At 49.1% G+C, this 13,625-nt stretch overlaps 1 protein-coding gene across 1 annotated transcript in view; it reads right to left on the bottom strand.

The window, feature by feature from the left end:
* The window catches only part of SORCS3 (sortilin related VPS10 domain containing receptor 3), a 519,093-nt gene that overhangs the window by 197,959 nt on the left and 307,509 nt on the right, over positions 1 to 13,625 (bottom strand). Inside the window, exon 6 of the mRNA XM_083149862.1 lies at positions 9,211 to 9,275. Within this exon, the coding sequence (XP_083005988.1) occupies positions 9,211 to 9,275 (65 nt within the window). The remainder of the gene's footprint in view (positions 1 to 9,210; positions 9,276 to 13,625) is intronic.

Consider the following 13,625-nt stretch of genomic DNA (forward strand, 5'->3'; position numbering starts at 1 on the left):
GGCAGCGGACTGTGAGCAGTGTGTGACTGGCTGGCAGTGGACTGTGAGCAGCGTGTGACTGGCTGGCAGCGGACTGTGAGCAGCGTGTGACTGGCTGGCAGTGAGCTGTGAGCAGAGTGTGACTGGCTGGCAGTGAGCTGTGAGCAGAGTGTGACTGGCTGGCAGCGGTCTGTGAGCAGAGTGTGACTGGCTGGCAGCGGGCGGCTGTGAGCAGTGTGTGACTGGCTGGCAGCGGGCTGTGAGCAGTGTGTGACTGGCTGGCAGCGGGCTGTGAGCAGTGTGTGACTGGCTGGCAGCGGGCTGTGAGCAGTGTGTGACTGGCTGGCAGCGGGCGGCTGTGAGCAGCGCGTGAGCTCTTAAAGGGCAGCATACAAGCATTATCCGTTATAACCCGCCCATCCGGCTATATTACCATTACTGCAGCCTGAGTATTACATATAATATCTCTGCAGATACGGCTGAGGCTCAGAGGCTATTGTGCCTGACACCGGCTGTGAGCTCCTAAAGGGCATCATACAAGTAGTATCCGTTATAACCCGCCCATCCGGCTATATTACCATTACTGCAGCCTGAGTATTATAAGTTATAGTAGCCGGCAGGCAGAGACCCAGGGAGATCTCATTGTATTTATTATTACATATTACACATAGCACATTATCCTGATTACAGCACAATGGCTGATTATGGCTTCTATTGCAATTTGCATATCTAAATCACATTACAATGTATGCCTTTAATTTAATTTACTTTAATGTCTGGTGATTCCGTCTCCTTCAGGCAGATAGATACTGGACTTTGGGAGGGCATGACTGTAATCTAATCAAAATATTGTTGCTATCTAATAAGAAATTCAATGTATTAGATCCCAGTTTATACAATAATTAGAAGATGACTATATTTCATTCATATATTTATACCAAGTGTCTATAGCCACAGGGACATGGATTATATAAAACACAAACAATTCAATCTAAAAAGCTACCAAGAGATAGGACAGGGACAAGGACAGACAGGACAGGGACAAGGACAGACAGAACAGGGACAAGGACAGACGGGACAAGGACAGAGAGGACAGAGAGAAGGACAGACAGGACAGGGACAAGGACAGACGGGACAAGGACAGAGAGGACAGAGAGAAGGACAGACAGGACAGGGACAAGGACAGACAGGACAGGGACAAGGACAGACAGGACAGGGACAAGGACAGAGAGGACAGAGAGAAGGACAACAAGGACAGACAGGAAAGAGAGAAGGACAAGGACAGAGAGACAGACAAGGACAGACAGGACAGGGTCAACGACAAGGACCAAACAGTGAAATATTTAGAGATGTAAGGAAGCGAGTGAGAAGCGATGCAGGGATAGATGGTAGGTGAGTAAGAGAGCTGAGATGTTTGCGAGTGAACCAGAATTTCCCCTAAGTGCATCAATGTTGCCTGATCTGCTGCACACGGTGGAGTGTTAGCTTCTTGACCTATGCTGTGTCTCTGGCATGCACTTGAGTGCATGCCAGACAGTGAAATATTTAGAGATGTAAGGAAGCGAGTGAAAAGCGATGCAGGGATAGATGGTAGGTGAGTAAGAGAGCTGAGATGTTTGCGAGTGAACCAGAATTACCCCCTAAGTGCATCAATGTTGCCTGATCTGCTGCACACGGTGGAGTGTCAGCTATGCTGTGTCTCTGGCATGCACTTGAGTGGCTGAGCCCTGTGGGATCTGTTCTCATAATGTGATAGGACCATGTGGCTAGATTCATTACTCTCACTCACACTCTCACGTACTGTAACAATAGTAATCTCTTATATATTTAGCCAGATCTGTCACTCATCCCCTGTGTGTATAACGTTCCCGCCCAGCATTATACACAAACCCGCCACCCCTAGGGAAAAGACCAGTGTTCTACACACCACCACCCCCTTGACATCACCTCCCCCCGCCCAGCCAGGGCTACAGTACACGCCCACAATCCACCATGAGCGTCAAACCCCACCCCCCGGACCCCCCCTCCCGTGATTCGCGGGCCCCACGCGACCCCCTCCCACGATTCGCGCACCCCGTGACCCCCCCTCCCACAATTCACGGCACCCCCGCGCCACCCTCCCATGATTCCCGGCCCCCCGCGACCCTCCCTTCCTGCGATTTATGGACCCCGCCCCCTCCCGCGATTCATGGCAACCCCCGCCCCCCCCTCCCGCGATTCACGTTCCCTCCCGCAATTTGCAGGCCCCCTCTCGCGATTCGCGGACCCCCGGCCCCCCCCCCTTCCGCAATTTGCAGACCCCCTGACCCCCTTCCGGCAATTTCCCCCCCAGCGGACCCCCGCTACCCTGCTCCCGCATTTCACGTACAACCGTGACAATGTGGGATCCTATACCACCACAAGCAGGTGCAGCCCCTAGGTGGGAAATCCGGCCCTGGCTGCCGCGCTGCAGGTTCCCCCACTGCCAGAAGTGTCCCCACGGTCCTCTGCACCAGCGCCACAACTTTTATCAATGTCTTGCCCACACACCACTATTATACAGCCTCCTGCTCTCATGCACGCTCACTCCCTCCCAGTGGGAGGAGACGCTCACCCACTGCCGGGAGCTGCATACTGTCCCCCACCCTCCTCCAGTTCTAGGGATGCCCATTGACCATCAATGATTTCAAATCATCGATGGTTTATGGCCGATGATGAATACTTTTGCCATCGATGTTGGAGGACCAGTTGGTTTCCCTACATCGATGGCAAAGGAGAACCGATCAAGTTTCAAATTTTTTTATGCTGCGGGACACGAACATAGCTCCACCCCCCCATACCCGGAAGTCCCGCCACCAAGTTCTGATTGACCTACAGCCTATTCAGTCAGATACAATGGATGACCATCAATAGCTACAACAATCGATGGTTATCCAAGTAATATTTTACTACTATCGATGGCAGGGTGCAAAATCGCCATCAATGCCAACCATCAATGGCGTCTGCACCAATGCCCATCCCTACTCTGCAACAGCCAAAAACCTTTACTACCCCTCATGCCCACACACCTCTATCACTGCCCTGCCTGCTGTTCTCCTGCCCCGTAACTTCCGCCAGTGGGGTCCCCACTGGCGGAAGTTACGGGGCAGGAGAACAGCAGGTGCTGCTCACCCTGTGTTGCCCACATTCCCCTATCATGCTTTACCACCCAGCCTCCAGCTCTCATGCACCCTAACTTCTACCCAGTAGGAGGAGACACTGACTCAGGGCCACCGTCCTGTACTCCTGTGCTGCCACGCTGGACCCTCAACCACTGGCAGAAGCTGCACAGTGTCCCCCACTCTCCTCTGCACCAGCGCAAAAGCTTTAGTCCCCCTCATACCCACACACCCCTATCACTACCCAGCTTCCTGATCTCCTGAACCGTAACTTCCACCACTGGGGAGTCGCTGACGCTGTGTTGCCCACATGCCCCTATCATGCCTCATAGCCCAGACTCTTGTTCTCATGCACCCTAACTCCCACCCAGTAGGAGGAGACACTGACTCAGGGCCACCGTCCTGTACTCCTGTACTGCCACGCTGGACCCTCACCCACTGGCAGAAGCTGCACAGTGTCCCCTACCGTCCTCTTTAATCCCCCTTATGCCCACACACCCCTATCACTACCCAGCCTCCTGTTTTCCTGTGTCGTGACCTCCGCCAGTGGGGAGCCGCTGACTCAGAAACACCCTACTATATTATTGCACACACACCTAAACAACATGCACACACAGCCCCCCCCCACCCACAAATGTCACTGTACCCTCCACACCTATCAATGTACATCTTACTCTGTAACCGCTTTTTAATTAAACAAAACAATACGCCCCCCTTCCAAATCATATGCTCTCTATTTAACACATTTCACCTATAGCTCAAGTTGCAATACAGGCATCTTTCATACAATTCTAACCATATGTCTCACAATACAAACGTTCACAAATTAAGGGGGCGCAGCCCCTTACGACGGTGTGAAGAGCGCATGTAGGGCGCGATGAATCACCTACAGATGGGGCCGGGCTCTTCTTTGCTGGCGAATCGCCAGAACGTCACTGCTGGCCCAAAGGTGGCGATACCCTGCCCTGCGATGACACAGCAGTCGAGTATTAGTACATTAGAAAATCCGGAAAAAAAAACCTGAAAATGGGGGTTTTACCGCATTTTTAGCATAGTACATCCCGCACTATACATGTTACATCTGCCCCCCTGCAGGGCACATGGTTTTGCCCATTTTGAGAACAAATTTGTACTGCGATCAGATCTGAATAAGGGCCTATGTCCGCCTGAGAAAACATTGGTCGGATTGTTACTTATCTACAAATCATTATCTCATTAGGTGCATGCAATAAAAATATGTCTGGAACAGGCTCTCGGTATGTCATGCGATAGTAGAGAAGGGGAGAAGGAAGGGGAGGGTGATCCACTGCACAGAGCAGATAGAGCTCAGAGGGGTTTTCCAAAGCCTCTCTGCTAAATACATCATATGCCATGTGGCTGTTATTGCCATGGGAGTTTATGACACTAAGCAGTATTATAAATCATTAATAACAGTCTGAAGAAACAAACTAAGTGAAAAAGGTATACTGTATTACACAATTCTTCTGAAACTATTGGTCTAGCTGCACCAGGACCTTGGTAGGAGGGACTGACAGAGACCTGTGGTGATCCGGTGGCTGGGTCCGGCACAGACCTGGCGGCGTGGCCAGCAGCAGCCCCCTGCCCCCCACCACTGATCACCTAACCGTATCGACCCTTCTAAGTGCTTTTCCCTCCCTCACCACAGCCAAACCCTAACCTTCCATCCCACAGCCTAACCCTAAATCACCCGGTAATGCCCAAACCTAAGTCACCGCCTCCCCCCCCCCCCCCCAAATCCCATCTCTAAAGCTGTCACTATTCTGACTGCCAGCATCCCATCCGCCCAGATGCTAACCGCATCCCCCGCCACAAATATTCTGACAAGCGCAAACAGCAGCGGATACACCGTAATACGATATTACGTTTCGCATATTATTCCCAATGGTTCACGTAATGACGGACTCATATCTTCTTGTTTCCTTTGTTTTCTCTTTGTCCTTTGTCTGTAGTTATACCGTACAATGCTAACATATAGAATGGCGCCGTTCCTTTGTAATGAGGGATAATTTGCAGGATTTGAGAGAGGTAGAGACGCGACCCCAGAACGCAGGCGAGGAGGAGAATCAAAGTGTTTTCTAATATCCTCAAAGTAATACAGAGCATAAAACAATCAGGCAGTAACATAATTATAATCCCGGCTTCATTAGTTAGGGATTATTTGCTTTAATGTGCGCCAACCGCTCCGTCCTCCAGACTAACACGTAAAACTTAATTAATCCTCTGGGTAACACTTTTGTTTCAGATAAAAATGAAAATATTGTTTTTTGCATGAATTTGTGAGAGCGGAATGTAACAGCCAAACACGGGGATGTGGCGTAGAACCTCATATATTTTTGGAAAGCAAAGTATCATTTGATGTTCTCTGTGAACGCGTGTTACATACGTGTGCTGCGGCTGCTGAAATCCGCTAATTAAGAAATGTTTGCTCGCTGTCACTTGCCAGTTTTGAATGAGGAGATCGCTCTTGTGCCACGGGGGAATTGTCACCGATTGCGGGGTTCTACTGTTTGTGCCATCTGCATAGACTAGAGCAGGGTTCCCCAACTCCAGTCCTCATCGCACCCTAGCAGTGCATGTTTTCCGGATCTCCTTGTTGGTGCACAGGTGTATTTATTACTGGCTCACAGGACACATTTTAAAGGATAGACAGGTGACACTATTTCACTTGTTATTCTTAAGGGGGAGGTGGATCAAAGCTTGGACAGAATTAAAGGGCATGATTCAGAACTGAGCGCTCAAGTCCGAAATTTGTCCCCGTCCCAGAAGGTCAGGGTTTGAGCATGCGTACGAATCAGGCCCAACTTACCAACCAATCAGGCCTGGTCTTTTTTTCATTCACAGTAGTTTGACACTGATTGGCTGGTAATTTGGGGTCTATTCACTAAGTCTTGAAGAGAGATAAAGTACCAGCCAATCAGCTCCTTGCTGCTATATTAAAGGCTGTGTTTGAAAAATGACAGTTAGGAGTTGATTGGTGAATTTATCTCCCTCCACTTCTCCAGCGAAGTCTTAGTATATAGACCCTTTTATCGCTCTCCAATGTTTGATACATCTACCCATCTTCTGCTAGAACACCTAGAAAACATGCACTGTTGGGGTTGGGGTTTCCCGAGGGGTTAAGACAGGCAAGTCCAAACTATGGCCCTCCAGCTGCTGTGAAACTACAAGTCCCATCATGTCTTGCCAGTTTTGCTATTAGGGAATGCTAAAATTGTAGCAATGCATGCTGGGATGTGTAGTTTCGCAACAGCTGGAGGGCCACAGTTTGGACATGCCTGGGTTAAGGCTTCTGCAATATTTAATGTACCGAAATACATCAGTACTCTGTACTTCATAATGGGGCAGATGTATTAAGCCTGGCAAAGAGATAAACTGGAGATAAAGTGGAAGGAGATAACGCACCTGACAATCAACTCCCAACTGTCATATGTCAAACACAGCTGATTGGCTGGTGCGTTATCTCCTTCCACTTTATCTCCAGTTTATCTCTTCTCCGGGCTTATTACATCTGCCCCAATATTCCTGCCGAATTTCTGCCTAATCAGTTTAAATCTCGCTCTGGTCCTCTCATACCATTCCCCGGAATTCAGGTGAGACTGGTCATGTGACCAGGGTCAGAACCAGAAGTCAGAGGGCCCGAGACTGGAAGCCTTTCATTGTTTTCCAATGGCAATACAGCTATAAATGTTACTTCCATAATAAGTGTCAGTCTATCCTAAAATAATCATACTCCAACAATTATAGGATATGGCCAAAAGTAATTGCAACCTAGTGGTCTTAAGCGGTACTGCAGCATTTAACTTCAACCGCCACCCAACTTCTGGGAAGTACTACATAGTTGGGGTGATTCAGGTTGGCATAAATCTGCTGCTTACCAAGTGTATAAACGCCGCGATTTCCCACCCCCCAATTTTTCCCGTTGCCAATTTTCGCACCTATTTTGACAAATTCGCTTGGCATTCAGAGGGTTAATGCGGTCCAGCTCTGGCATTAATGTATCCGGCTACATCATCCGATCGTCTTTCTTGCGTCGGTTTGCTCTGAGCTCACGCTAAGCCTTTCCAGACCACTAAACCAGGGAACTCCAGAGATTTAAATGAAATCTAAGCAAATATTTAAATAAAGGTGTTCCAGCAAGCGGTAGAGCGCACACGCCTGTAGGTCACGTGTTGCGCCAGAAGACAACTCCGTAAAATCCTAAATGCAAATAAGACGAAGCCAAGGGAAAAAAACGACGCGGGCGCAATACCTTAAGTTGCAAGCAAACAGCACAGCCCGGTGAGTCTGCGGCGCAGGTAATAAGTAAATAACACAAAGTAATTATCATTCAGATAGAAAAGTAATTTTGATGGCAGTATGAGCAATCTGGATAAAATAAATTGCATGCTAAAATGAAAGCCTGGGCGATGAGGGTCCTACGGCGGACGGGTTTTAATACAATTATTTATTCCTCTGTAACAGCAGTTGGTAATTAGCTCACGGTTGTCAACAGTCCAATAATTTGCATTTTCAATTTAAGGTTTACTGCGTATATATTGTTTTAAATAAATAGCTCAGTAAAATAATATATATATTGGTGGGTTTGAGAAGAATTAGGGCTGTATTCAATACGGCCGGCGAGGGGGTTGAACGACAAGGTTCGCTGGAAACAAGAGACCCTCACCATTCAACACACCCCCCCGCACTGGCGGCTAGCCATATTCAACGTTCCGGGGGAATCCTCGCTGTCAGAGGACAGTGAGGATTTCCCCAAATGGCGAGGCTCGCAGCTAATGGTGGCCGCACACGCCGTTTCCACATCGCTGTAAGGTGGAAGCGGCGTGTGTGTGTGGGGGGGGGGGGGTGTCAGTTGAATACTGTCCATTGCGAGCTGTCACAGCTCGCAAAAAGCATGGAATACTGCCCTAAGCCCTAAGAGTAGTTTGACCAACTCCAAACTTGCACAGTGAGATGATGGGGCCGTGGGGCTAATTCAGAGATCGAGGCAACATCAGTTTTCTGCACAGTTCACTGTTTTTCTTTTACCCTTGGAGTCAAACTGTGCATGTGTTGCAATGTATTTATTCACAAATTGCTAGATAGTCATGGTCTGTTTGGTGGTGCTAATGGGACGGGGGGGACAAACGCGTGAATATTGTGATCACATTTTTGGGACATTTTAACTGCCTGCGACTACATACGCAAATCAAAATGGCTGCGGTACCAAAAGTTCAGACTCATTAGCATATCTGTGTAAATGGCTGTTCAGCGATTTTCACGAATGTGCGCATGCGCGCTCGCAGCTATCAGCCGCCAGCCCTGAACTAGTAATCCTAGGAGATCACAGTTTCAGTGCTGGCCGGGTACGGTAAAGGGGAGTCACTGGGGTGACGACATTGCAGGGGGCAGGATGCAACATATTGGGGGAGCAGTGGTCTGGACAACGCAGTCATGTCCGAACCACTTGGGACATGCAGCCGCTGTAAACCAGAACATGGCTGCCCTGCACCTGGCTTCCTAGTTAGGCTGCGCAGCCAGGGAGCAGGTGCTCATGTGCAAACGCTCACACTTTAGCACTGTGCCCGGGTGCGGCCCAGTGTGCGGGGAGTCCTTGCCCTGTGTGCCCCCCCTACTCCCGCAAACTTAGTGAGGAATCGACAAACTACAACTATCTCTGAATCAGGCCCATAGAGTTACTCAGAACTTCAACTGGAGTACGGGCCTAATTCACATTGACGCGGTCACCCAGAGTATTTGCGCCGGGGACCGATGCTGCAGGTCTGCACATGCATGTGGGCAAAAATCCGCATGTGCGGACACGATTTGCAAACGCCTTCAACGGGTATTACACTCTACAGGCATCTGCACGGACAGAGGAGGGGGGGGGGGGGGCAGCCTGATCTTGCTGCACGGGAACCATGGGAGCACAGGGTTACCGGTAGATGTGTTGGGTCTAAGCGGTTACAAATGCCGGCTGTCAGACAAACCGCCTCATTCCACTCAATTAAAATGTAAATTTCAGGTATTAGGAAGCACATGATTTTGCATTGTAAAATGTTGCGATTTCCATTATGTTTCAACCAAAAGTACTCACGTCCGTCAGCCGTCCGCGCCTCCATGTGCACAAGGTCGGATTCCTTATCTAAGCCCATTACCGACCTAAAGAAAGGAAAGTGAGAGAGAGAAATGAAACAATGGCCTGGAAGAGATAGTCACGTTATTGAACTGTATTGTATTTTAATTGCATGACCAATGGGGCATAAATGGCACAAATGGTCTATGTGGGGTGAATTATTATACAAGCCTCCGTTCCCAGCGTGTGAGGTCTGAGAGGTAAATCATGCGGCTGGGTGAGGATTGGCAATATGGCTTTGTACACTTCGGGCCCTACACAGACGCTTCAGTACACAAGTCTCACATTGTGGTCTATGAACATAATAGTTTGGATCAGAGATGGTGAGGACGGCTGTGCCCGCTCAGAATGCCCACTTAGGGCCAGATGCACTAAGCTTCAAAAGAGATAAAATGGAGAGTGATAAACTGCCAGCCAATCAGCTCCTACCTGCCATGTCACAGACTGTGTTTGAAAAATGTCAGGTAGGAGCTGATTATTTGGTTGTCTATCACTCTCAATCTATGTGCCCTCTCTTCATCCCACCCCTCCTACTCTTCTGATACTGCCGCGCTCCCCTTGTTTTACCATCTATAAGCGAACATCGGATACTTCAGGGGCAAATGTACTAAGCTTAGAGAGGAATAAAGTACCAGCCGATCAGTGGCGTAACTATAAATTTTGCTCCTCCAAGCCCAAAAAAATTCTAGCGCTTCCCCATTAAAAAAGTGCCCCTCCAATAGATATAAAAAAAGAGTGTTCACATTACAAAAAAGGGTGTGTGGCCTCGGTTTAAGGTGTAATGCCCATTACACATTATGCCACACACCGTAATGGTCATTACAAATAATGCTAAATACTGTCATGCCCATTGCACGGTATGCTACACACCGTAATGCCCATTACACAATATGAAAGACACAGTAATGCTCAATACACAATATGCCACACCCCGTAATGCCCATTACACATTATGCCGCACACCGCAATGCCCATTACGCAATTTGCCGCACACTGTAATGCCCCTTATACATTATGCCACAAATCGTAATGCCTGTTATATATGGGATGTGGTCAGCATCCGGGTAGTCAAGATGTTGATGTTCAGTATACCGACACCAGCATCCTGACTGCTGTCAGAACAGTGGCGCCAGGACTTCAAAACAAATCAGGATGCCGATGCCGGAATACCGACAGCCGATATCCAGAAAGTGAGTATGCCAGGTTAGGGTCAAGATGGCATAGGGTTAGGCTGTGGAGGGGGATGTTAGGGTACACACACACATAAATATATATATATATATATATATACATTGGCGTATTCAGGGGGGGGGGGGGGGCACCAACAAGCCCAGCCCCATGTCTCTAGCCCTCCGGGAACCGGAGATGTCGCCTGGCAAAGCTGTAACTTTTTTCCCCATAATATGGGATCCGTTAATTCCGACCCCCACCCGGTTCCGGCGCCTGCCAGTTCCCCCCTGGCATCACAGATATTGCGCAGGGGGGGTGGCGCGGGGGTCCTTGAATCGTGGGAGGGGGCATCAATCGTGGGAGGGGGGGTGTGGGGGTCGTGGGGGCTGCGAATCGCAGGACGGGGGTGCGGGGGGTGCCGTGAATTGCGTGAGGTGGGGCGTGAATCGCGGGAGGGGGGGTCCGAGAATCGCAGGAGGGGGTCTGCAAATTGTGGGAGGGGGCGCTGGAGGGGGGTGTGAATCGAGGGAGGTGTGCGCTACCGGGGGTTCCGTGAATCGCGGAAGGGGGCGGGGGGTCCGCAAATTGCGCGGGGGGGGGCTAGAATAGCGGGAGGGGGGTCGCAAATCTCAGGAGGGGAGTGCCGTGAATCGCGGGAGGGGAGCTGGTCCGCAAATCGCAGGAGGGGGGGTGGGTCGCGGGGTCCCGCGAATTGCGGGAGGGGGGTTGCGGGCGTCCCGCGAATTTTGGGAGGGGGGGTCGCGGGGGGTCAGGGGGGTGTGCTGGCAGAGGGGGGGGGAGTGCAGGAGTAATGGTGGGCGTGTACTGTAGCCCTGGCTGGGCGGGGGGAGGTGATGTCAAGGGGTTTGGAACGTTATACACATGAAAACGTTATACACATAAAACAATGGTCTTTTCCCTAGGGGGGCGGGTTTGTGTATCCTGCTGGGCAGGGACGATAGCTACACAGGGGATGAGTGACAGATCTGGCTAAATATATAAGAGATTTGGAGCTAAACCCCCGAAAAACTGGTGTTTTCGGGGATTTAGCCGCAAATATGGTAAATTATTGATAAATGGGCCCCTAAATGAGATAACTGGTTAAAGGGGGGAGGGGTGGTTGTCTCTCCCCCTCACACCAGAAAATGCAGGGACTAGGCTGGTGTAAAAGGGGCCAACCTGGGAATGCATTTTCTGGTGTGAAAGGGGTATTATTTCAAACAGCCGGGACCTGCAGTGCTCTGAATACAGCCAGGCTCTGCCACTGTCAGTGGCTATCACTTCTGCCTGGCGGTGGCTGTCCCCCATTTACCACGAGCATGTATACCCCCTTGGCAATGAGCATGTAATCCCACATGGCAATGAGCATGGAACCCTTGGCAATGAGCATGTAGCACTTATGTAGCATAATTTTAATAGGCATTATGGTGTTTGGCATAATACATAATGGACATAATGGTGTGTAATTTAACGTGTAATGGACATTATGGCGCCTTTGCCGTACAATGTCCCTGTTTATGAAGGGTATTGTGAATTTTGGCTTAATCCGTGTGGCATTATGCGAATTCTGGCTCAATCCATGTGGCATTATGTGAATTTTGGCTCAATCCATGTGGCATTATGTGAATTTTGGCTCATTCCATTTGGCATCATGTGAATTTTGGCTCAATCCATGTGGCATTATGTGAATTTTGGCTCACTCCATTTGGAATTATGTGAATTTTGGCTAAATCCGTGTGTTATTATGTGGATTTTGGCTAAATCCGTGTGGCATTATGTGAATTTTGACACAATCCATGTGGCATTATTTGAATTTTGGCTCAATCCATGTGGCATTATGTGAATTTTGGCTCAATCCATGTGGCATTATGTGAATTTTGGCCCAATCCGTATGGCATTTTATGAATTTGGCTCAATCCGTGTGACATTATGTGAATTTTGACCCAATCCATGTGGCATTATGTGAATTTTGGCTCAATACATGTGGCATGATGTGAATTTTTTCTCAATCCATTTGGCATTATGTGAATTTTGGCTCAATCCGTGTGTTATTATGTGAATTTTGGCTCAATCCGTGTGTTATTATGTGAATTTTGGCTCATTCCGTGTGGCATTATGTGAATTTTGACACAATCCATTTGGCATTATTTGAATTTTGGCTCAATCCATGTGGCATTATGTGAATTTTGACACAATCCATGTGGCATTATGTGAATTTTGGCTCAATCCATTTGGCATTGTGTGAATTTTGGCTCAATCCGTGTGGCATTGTGTGAATTTTGACACAATCCATGTGGCATTATGTGAATTTTGGCTCATTCCATTTGGCATCATGTGTACGGGGCAAGAATAATGGGGTCTAGTATTTTGTTGCATATTGTGTAGAAGTTGTATATGGTGTGGTACACTACACTCAAGGACACGCCCCCTGTTGAGTGGCCACAAACCCTTTTCCGGAGCGCGCCTTTGGCGCGCACACAACTACATCCTTCACTTTTGCCACCATGGTGGGCCTGTATACTTTAAATGCCAGGGCCTATTTTTAATCTCAATACCACCCCCTCTCTGCCGCTCTCTTAGCATGTACACTGGCACCACTAACACCGGCCCTCCTTCACCCAAACCCTCTTTTATTGTGGTGCCCCCCCCCCCGCCCCCCCCCCCCCCCCCCCCCCCCCCTGTCATTTTATCCTGGATCAGCCCCTGTATATATATATATATATATATATATATATATATATATATATCCAATCCGTATGGACAGCACTCTCCCAAATTGCACATCCACCGGGGGTGCGAGAAGCCATAGAAAAGTCCCAGAACTCCAGGTCCTTCTAAATCCAAATAAGTAAATCATGGGGCACTCACCGGATTTGCTTGCAGAAGCCTTTTAATTACATACCAATTAGCATTCGCATTATGTGGCAGTGGGTATGGGACATGTATATATGGACATACACACATACTGTATCTTTAAACTTTTTGAACACATACAGACAGGCAGTGCTGCTCTGCCTGAAAGACCTTTTATCATCTTTTTTCATTAAGCATCCATTTTCCAGCAGAGTTACCGGTCCTCTGCGCCCCAGCGTCTCTACGCAGTACACAGCAGGTCAGACGGCGGATGGAGGACGGCAGAGGGAGTATGGGCCATGCGCATGGTGAAGGGAGGAGGAGGAGGGGGTGTGGATGGCGGAGGGTGGACG

Source organism: Crinia signifera, chromosome 6, assembly GCF_055691185.1.
Source record: "Crinia signifera chromosome 6, ASM5569118v1, whole genome shotgun sequence".
Classification (NCBI taxonomy): domain Eukaryota; kingdom Metazoa; phylum Chordata; class Amphibia; order Anura; family Myobatrachidae; genus Crinia; species Crinia signifera.